This window comes from Capra hircus, chromosome 18 (genome assembly GCF_001704415.2).
Source record: "Capra hircus breed San Clemente chromosome 18, ASM170441v1, whole genome shotgun sequence".
NCBI classification, from domain to species: Eukaryota; Metazoa; Chordata; class Mammalia; order Artiodactyla; family Bovidae; genus Capra; species Capra hircus.
In genome coordinates this window covers 64347238-64356424 of record NC_030825.1, presented here as the reverse complement: position 1 = coordinate 64356424, position 9187 = coordinate 64347238, and the positions used below count along the sequence as shown (strand labels likewise).

The 9187-nt window shown below is 49.0% G+C and overlaps 1 protein-coding gene across 1 annotated transcript; it reads left to right on the top strand.

Annotated features, from left to right (window-relative positions):
- Positions 699–7770, top strand: LOC102168342 (killer cell immunoglobulin-like receptor 2DL4). Its single transcript, XM_018063116.1, is given in 9 exon segments — positions 699–857; positions 2101–2371; positions 4217–4284; positions 4287–4532; positions 5503–5553; positions 6293–6399; positions 6440–6455; positions 7194–7233; positions 7356–7770. Coding segments are annotated over 9 exon segments (1026 nt in total). The 5' UTR covers positions 699–784; the 3' UTR covers positions 7510–7770.

Sequence of the window (9187 nt, the reverse complement as noted above, 5' to 3'; positions counted from 1 at the left end):
TCATGTTGAAGGAACTTGGCCATGCATACATAGAAAAGAAAATACAATATAGGAAAATCCATAAATTAAAAAATCATGAAATTAGCATTTTCCATAAAGACAATTTTACAGCGGATGTCACAGAGATGGTTGAACATTAAAGATAAAATATAATGCTTGAAAATATTTTAATATAGGAATGAAATAAGAGATTATATTAAAATCATATCAAGAATGAAAACAGAAAATAATTCAGTGCCTCAAAGTCATAGCAGATTAGATATTGCGGCTTACATTTTTGGTAAACTTGGAAATGTAGCCAAAGGTAGGTTGGGTCAGAGGTTGTGGTTCAAGTTGTTAAACACTCTGAAGAGACAGAACTGGCCTTAAAATTTTCGAGGAAGCCCAATTCCTCCCTCAGCCTGGGCCCTCACACTCTGCCTTTTTTAAGGTAAGAAGAGCCTGTGTGAGTCACCTTTCCGTCCTGTGGTCAGCTTGCACACGATGTTAGTTTGGGCGTCATTATAACATCCTGTGTACTCTTCAGGTCTGCTGAGATGCTGCCTCCTGCTCAGTAGAAGCAGCACCATGCTGTCCACCATCATCAGACTGGCATGTCTTGAGTCCTGGAATGGAACAAAGCCTGGTGCAAATATTCACCTGGAGGGCTGGGTCCACCTTAAAGGAGAGCCCTGCCTCCACACGGGCAAAGTGGATCTTAATGGTTGGGTTCATCAAGGCTGGGCACCGTCCTTGCCAACAAGGCCCATAGAACAGGCAGGGGGAGCAGAAGGCCAGGTCTGACATGAGATGGATTGTCCATCACGAGTCTTTCTTTCCAGGGTTCTTCTTGATCCAGAGCATCTGGGCACAAGAGGGTGAGTCTTTCCCCAAAACCGCGGTTGCCATCCACCTCTAGTAAGACTCTCCTGTAATGAGAGGGGAGATGGCACAGAAGGTAGCGTGATGGGTCAACCATGGGAAGTCATAACCATATAAGGGTGAGTCTTTTGGAAGTAGAAAATGGGATTCCAGGGTGGCTTTGATGGTAGAGAGTCTGCCTGCAGTGAGGGAGACCTGGGTTGGATCCCTGGGTTGGGAAGATCCCCTGGAGAAGAACATGGCAAGCCACTCCAGTATTCTTGCCTGGAGAATCCCATGGACAGAGGAGTCTGGTGGTCTGTAGCTCAGGGGGTCACAAAGAGTCAGACACGACTGGTTGACTAACACTTTCAGGGAAGTCTAGCCCCCAATTCTGGTCCAGAGACCCTCCCCCACACACTCTTCCCTCTGATGAGCCAGGCTCTATGGGCACCTACAGGAGACTGTGATGCTCAGAGCTGGGGTGACTGGGAGGGACTGGTGTTATCTGTAGACTGAGGGAAGGCAGCAGGGCCAGGGACAAAAGACCCTTGGAGGACAAGGTGATGGCTCCAGCTCTCCAGCAGCTCCATGGATGGGCATTGCAGAGAACTGCAGCTGCCGGCCTCCATTCAGAAGAAGGGGAGAACCTGTGCCCTGCCCACTGAGATTCCAGAGGGTTCTACCACAGACTCCATCATGTCCTGTGTTTCTCATGTGAGCTGACATCATTTCACTCACACAGGTTGTTCTTCCACTGGGTGTCTACTCCGTCTTGTTTTATAAAACAAATTTTACATCATCAACATCCAGGAAGAATCTGCTGGTTGACGCTTGCTCAAAATTCTCAGGCCTTCCTGGGTAGCTCAGTGGTGAAGAACCTGCCTGCAATGCAGGGGCTGCAGAAGATCGGGGTTCAATCCTGGGTTTGGAAGATCCCCTGCAGAAGGAAATGGCAACCCACTTCAGTATTCTTGCCTGGACTATCCCCATGGATAGAGGAGCCTGACGGGCTACAGTCCATGGGGTCACAGGAGTCAGACACAGCTGAGCACACACACACACACGCTCAAAATTCTCAGCAGATGTTTTTCGTGTAGGGTGTGCTGTGCCTCTGTGGTGTGGGAATCTCCATGCAGCGTGGGTTCCCCTGGTTTCAAAAGGAGCCTTAGAGATGTGGGAAAGGGCTGGGTCGTCTGAGCCCAGCGAGGGGAAGGGGTTCCCATTTTCTGCTGTACACCATGCATTCTTTTCCCCCAGGTGATCACGGCAAGCCCTTCCTGTCAGCCTGGCCAAGCCCTGGGATTCCTCAAGGACAGCATGTGACTCTCCGGTCACTCCCCTCTCGGATTGACAGGTTCAGGCTGCACAAGGGTGACAGAACCAATGTCCCTGAGCTCCAGGTCGTGATGTTCTGGAAGGACTTCCTTGTGGGCGCCATGACTGAAGCACACGCAGGGACCCATAGGCATCATGGCCAATACGGTCACCTACCCCCTGCGTAGTCATCACCCAGCGAGCCCTGGAGACTGTGGTCACCGGTCAGAGAGCTCTTGTCCAGAGAGGCCACCCATTTCCCAGTCTCCCGGACCCCAGAGATTTCTGGTGGGAGTGTGAGTCAGGGTCCAGTCAAAACGACAGGAAGTGCTCCAGGTATTCTAGATAAAATGCTATTTAATATCAGAAATTGGGTCCTGCAGTGGGCAGAATGATGGCTCCCCATGATGCCCGCATCCTAATATCCCAAATCTACGATTGCTATATCCCATTCCAAGGGAAATGAAACCACATGTGGAACTAAGGTTGGTAAGCAGATGACCTTGAGATAAGGAGGTTTCCCTGCAGGTGTCTCTGTGCTTTCAGTCTCTCCCACTCTGAGTGGTCATCCCCTCAGTGACCTTCTGAACACGGTGGTCACAGGTGAGAATGTCAAGAGCTGGCATACAGACTGGATGTACCAGGATGTGGAAGCCCCAGGAGGTGGTGTGGGAGATGAGAGAAGGGTGCTTTTCATGGAGAGAAACCGACTTGGTGAGAGTAGCATCCAACAAAGAAAGAGGAGAAACAAGTACAGACCACCTGTTATGACAGAAAAGACAGAGGCAGGGGCAGAGACAGAGGAACTCAGAGATGGAGATAAAGAGCAAAGTGAGAGACACAGACAGAAGGGCAAGGAGCAGAGAGGGTGCCCTTCCTCCGTGACTTTGCTCAGAGACCAGAAGCAGTTCAGGAGCCTGGTTTCCATTTCAACTCTACACTCTGTTCTCTACTCAAGGAACCCAAGGATACACCATGTATCTGCCCAGGGCTTCATGACCAGGTTGGTCTGTCTCAGGCTGTGTCCCCAGGAGCCCTAGTCCTCATGCCCCGGGTGATGCACAGATACTGTGTTCACTCAGATGTGGCTTCGTTCCAGGTGGCTGAGCCACACTGTGCCCCAGGACACCAAGGTCCCTGGTGACAGAGCCAAACGCCAGCTCCTGTATGTTGTGTGTTTCATGGGTTCTCATGCTGTATGCTCAGGCCCACGTGCCACTTCACACCAAATGTTGTAAGATTATGGAGGTCAGAGCCCACAGAGAGATGGAATCAGAGAGAAAACAGAGTCAACGGAAAGCAGAGGCAGAAACACAGTTGCTGTGCGAACACACAGAAAACAAGCCAGAGGGGCGGGGGCAGTGGGAAAAACATCTAAACACTAAAGGTAAATGGAAAGAAAAAGGGTTAGAGAATTAGTGAGAAAGAAAGAAGTGGACAGAGAAGCCCTATAAATAAGAGACTTGAGAGGGCGGGTGGTGCAAAGATCGAGAAAGACGGTGATGTGGGAGCAGATAATAGGGATTACAAAAGACAGCCAGGGAGACCGAGAAGCAGAGGACGTCATGGAAGTGGAAATAGATGATAGATCATCAGGGAAAGTGATGGATGAACATATACACGGATGATAAAATAGGTAGAGAGCTACACCCATAGAAAGGTAGATAGATGGTGGAAACATGGGTGGATATGCAGATAGATGATAAGATGGGTAGATCAAACGGTGGATGGAGATATAGACAGATAATAGAGTAGATGAATAATGCTGAAAGATAGAGATGAGGTAGAGAATGAGAGGCTCCGAATGAAAGAAGGCAGATCAAATCAACCAATCCAAGGAGAAGTAGAGAGAGCTAAAAAAAATACAAGAAGGAACAAAATTAGGAGGGAGGCAATTTCTGAGACCTAGAGAGAGAAAGCAGGAGAGATAGGGGAGAATTAGAGAGTGAGAGCAAGCGAAAGAGAGAGAGAGAGAGAGAGAGAGAGAGAGAGAGAGAGTTGAGAAGAACCACGAGTGTGAATTCTCAGTTCAGGGGTGAAGGACATGGGATTCGGGAAGAGCCTGTCTCATGAAACTGCCTCTCCTCCTTCCAGGTCTGTCCAAGAAACCCTCTCTCTCAGCCCAGGGGCGCCCGTGGCGAGGTCAGGGGAGAACGTAACCTTGGTCTGCAGCTCTGAGAGCGCCTTTGACCAGCTCCATCTGCTCAGGGAGAGGGGGAACCTTGGGCGGGGTCCCCGCAGAGCACTCCAGGCAGAGTTCCCTCTGGGTCCTGGGACCCCTGCCCACAGCGGGGTCTGCAGGTGCTGCGGCTCCTTCACGCGCTCTCCCTACTCGTGGTCAGACTCCAGCGACCCACTGTTCCTGTCTGTCACAGGTGAGGAACCTCTTCCTGGCCCATGCTTTGCAGTTCCTGTTCAGTCGCTAAGCTGTGTCTAACTCTTTGCGACCCCGTGGACTGTAGCACGACAGACTCCTCTGTCCTTCACATTCCCCCCTTCATGGATCACAACTTTGTCGTGGTGAAGGGGCTTGTGTAACTCAATGAAACTATGAGCCATGTCATGCAGGGCCACCCAAGCCTAAAGGGTCATAGTGAAGAGTTCTGACCAAATGTGGTCCCCTGGGGGAGGAAATGGCAACTCACTGCAGTATTCTTACCTCCAGAACCCCATGAAGAGTCCCGTGCTTTACAATACACTACATCACATTGCAATGGCCAAAAAGGCTGTTTGGCTTTTCCCATAAATTCTTACTGTATCATGGGCTCTATCTCAAGGGTTCTGTGCTGGTGTCAGGGGACCTTAGGGCTTCTGGAGGAATGGAGGCAATGAGAACCAGAGAGAAAAAGAGATGGTAGATGGCATCTCAACCCTCTTCCACCTCCTGTATGGATGCTCCACATCAGAGTCCTGTAATCAAGGCAAATAAAGAAAAGGGTCAGGGTAGACCCTTCTGGAGGAGAATCTGGGCCCATTCAGGAGGATCTGAGATTGCATCATATCCTTGCTCTTAATGTTTTCCCAGAAGGACCCTGCCATACAGGTGATTTTCCAATTAAGGAGCACAGATAGTGATTCCTGGAGCAGACAGAATGTCTCTTGATTACCGCTGTCTTCCATCGTCAGGCATATCCTTGCCACCTCCTTCCACCATCTCTTCTTCTGGATGGAAGATCTACTCAACGCATTCATGGTGAGGGACCAGAAGCTCTCCCCTCCCCGATCAGTGCTTTGAGGAATGACAGAGTCAATGACAGGCAGGAGGTCAACCTTCCAGAAACAAGAGTCCTCCTTTGGTGGGGCGAGGAAGGTTACTGTTCAGCCCTTCTGCCTTTTCTCCCCTAGGATCCCCTACAAGTACTCGCCCATCAACCGCGGATCCACACACCACAGAAGGTAAGCAAGACGGTCTCCTGCCTCAGCAAATTTCTGAGAGGACAGAGGGCTCCTGTGTGAATGTTGGTTCTACCACCTCCCAGCTCTGTGACCTTGGGCTCCTCAACGTCCCTGTCATGTCAGCATTTGAGATCATGGTCTGTATTAGAACCAGAGGGGACATTTAGTTTCTGATGCTCTGGGACTGGGAATTTCTACACTGAACAAAGCGAGAGAGAGTGACTTGACCCCATGCTAAGGGAGCTGCTTGCCCTCCCTCCACCAGCATCTTTGGGGAAGGATGGGGGACAAAGGGAGGATTTTGGGGAGCACTTTCAGATGTGCTATTCCTCCTCTAGTGTTTATGAACTGAACATTCCACAGTTCAGAAATAGAAGTGTCGTGTCTTCTTGAGCATTCCATTCCAGGTCTATGTGGATGCAGTGGGAAATATATGGAGTATTAAAGCAGTCCCCATTAATGAAAAAGCACCATGCCTTGTCACATGGGCAGCAGAGAAAAATTGCATGGGAGCCTGGAGGACCTGGTTTCAGACCACTACTTGTCTTGCATGGCCTCCTTCCTCCATCCCCTGCCAGCATCTCTCCTGGATGCTTCGGTGCCTCCTGGGAAGTGGAGACCATACTGATCAGGTTGAGGGCTGCTGACACACTTTGACACAAGGAGACAAGAACTCCTGTGAGTAGGGCAGGGTGTGTGCAACGGATAAGCAGGCCTTCTCCCGTTGGCTTGTTGGCAGAAGCACGGCTTTCTCAAGGCCACTCCAGCCAGCTGCACCTTCTCCTGAGGCTCTCCGTAGCCTTCATCTGTACCAGTATCTTCCTCGCTGTTCTTGTCTATCACTGGTTACCCATAAAGTAAGTATGAAGAGCCAAACTGTCGCTGATGCTCTACCCACAACCGTAAGTCTGAAAGGGAAGCACAGCATCATCTGACCCACGGGGAGGTGGGCTCATAGCAGAGAATGGCGTTTTCACTTCCTGTAGGTTAAAAACTGATTTCCATTGTTGTAATCCCTGAGGGAATATCTTCCAGAGAACCATGAAACCCTGTTCTTTTTATGAAAATATGTGTAAATTTATTCTTAGCTGCATCAGGCCTCAGCTGCAGCATGGGGGATCCTCACTGTGGTGCTGGGGTACAGTTCAAGGCTCCAGAGCTTGTGGGCTCAGCAGTTGCAGCACTGAGGATAGTTGCTTCAAGGCATGTGGGGTCTCAGTTCTCCCAGCAGGGATAGAACCCACACTCTCTGCACTGGAAGGTGGACTCTTAATCCCTGGGCCACCAGGGACATTCCAAGCCCTGTTCTTCCCTTCAACCACAGCAATCTGTTCTTCTCCCCTTTATGATCTTGGAAATCTGCTTTTATGCATTAGGATAATCCATAATAGAAGATGTAGGATGGGATCTGTGGGTTTGCACAGGCTACTGAGAGAGCCCATCAGTGACGGGGATTGTATATGAGATGTTGTGGGGTTTTTTTGTGTGTGTGTTTGTTTGTTTTAACTTAGTGGAGTAGACAGTCTCAACACCTGGAGCATACCCCTGCCTTTTTCTGGCTTTGATGTCCCCAACAAAGATACAATGATTTGGAATAACTGCCTCCACCCGAAAGAGCCTTGACTCTCTTCCATTCTCAGATGTTTCCTTCATGGAAGGAGAGCCCAAGCAAGACAGACAGTGAACGGCAAGGTGGATCCTGCAGGCCAAACCCTTGCCCTAACCTGAGCCCCTCTAATGCCAAATGCCCCAGCCTTCGAAAATCGCATCTCATTCCATCATTCACATCTCCTTCCTCTCAGGACCCATCAAGAGGACGTGATATTTGCTCACTTGAACCACAGGACCCTCTCTGAGAGACTGTTCACACCCACTCCCCTGAGCCCTATGCACCACTCCACAGAGCCCAGTATCTATGAGGAATTCAATGTAAACCAAGAACATGCTGAGCCCTGAATGGCCCCATCCTTTGAGCACACAGAGCGTTATAAATTGAAGAGCTCCATCTCTTTCTAACGGGCTTCCTCCGTGGGCACTCCTTCTCCTCCTCCAAAGCAGCCCAGCAGCTCTGAAGTTAAGAGTGGAGTCCAAGAATTATAGGATCCTCTTCAAAAATCCCACCACCTCTTAGTAATCCCCTGGCTATTTTAATACTCTATTTTAACTATGTAACCTTTTGGGAGAAGGTATTCTAATCAATTGCACATACAGGGTAGGTTCCCGTGGTCATCATACTTTTTCAAAATTTCCAGTAAAGCATAAAATTTGCAACTTGAGTCTTCAAATTATTCAGTTTAAAATAAAAGAAAACTATTTTAAAAAACCCTCTGTTCAGTAATAGTTTACAAAAATGAACTTGTTTATAAGACAGAAACAGACTTGTAGACTTGGAAAACAAACTTAGAGTTACAGAGGGGAAGGATGGGGGGAGAGATAGATTGGAAGTTTAAGACTGGCATGTGCACACTACTATATTCAAAACAAAATGCTTTCCATGAAACAATAATCAAAGCAATGCATGTTGGCCAAAGAAAGATGAAGTATATTCTCTTTGAGATATCCAGTGTGGTGCCACTTGCCACATGAGGCTGTGTGTGTGCGTGCTAAGGCAATTCAGTCATGTTCGACTCTTTGTGACCCCATGGATGCTGTGTAGCTCGCTAGGCTCCTCTGTGCATGGGATTCTCCAGGCAAGAATCCTGGAGTGCGTTGCCATTCCCTTCTCGAGGGGATCTTCTAGACCCAGGGATCGAACCTTCGTCTCTCATGTCTCTTGCATTGGCAGGCGGATTCTTTACCACTGAGCCATCGGGAAGTCCCCTCAGATTTTCCCAGCCTTGTGCCCTGAGTGTGCTGGGGTTTCAGAGGAGGAAACAAGACAGCAAGATCCCCCTAGTCTGGATCCGCACTGGCCGATAAAATACTCACCCGGCCACGTGGTACAGAAAATGACTCTAGACGTATATGAAGTGAAGCATTCAGTTCTTCAGTCACACCCACCACATTTCAAGTGCTCGGTAGCGTCATGTGGCCAGGTGCCATGGTGCTGGACAGAGCAGATGTTTAAACATCCCGTCACCACAGAGAATTCTAGTGGACATTCCACTCCAGATCACTGAGGGCTGCAGGGGAACACTTGCTCCACGGAGGCTTTACACATGCTGTGTTAATCCATCGATATTTGCATGTTTTGTCTTTTTTGCTTCTTTTCACCAAAGACAAGGGTTTGAGAATCTTGTGCCTTGTAAGTTATCAACTGGTGGCACAATGTGGCTTGGCTCAACCAAGCGGAGGGCTGAACAGGATAACACCATGAGGACCCCGGTGTGAACTGAGCTGGCAAGTGTGGTGAAGATCAAGCTCCACGGAGCCTTACGTGCTCATTGAGCTCTCCGTGTGTGATGTCTCTCCTGGCTTAGAACTAAGCCACCCAAGAACTCTTTTACCAAGAAATGTCAGGATCACTTAAAGTGAAGACATTCTGGGGCTCCTGTGTTGCTACTGTCACTGTTTCCATTTTCCCCTAATTATCCTTTTTTTTTTTTTTTGCCTCTAGGTACAGGGAGCAGATGTCATAATCTTTATTTTTCTGAATGTTCACAGTGTAAACATGAACCCCAGTTTTCCTCATATA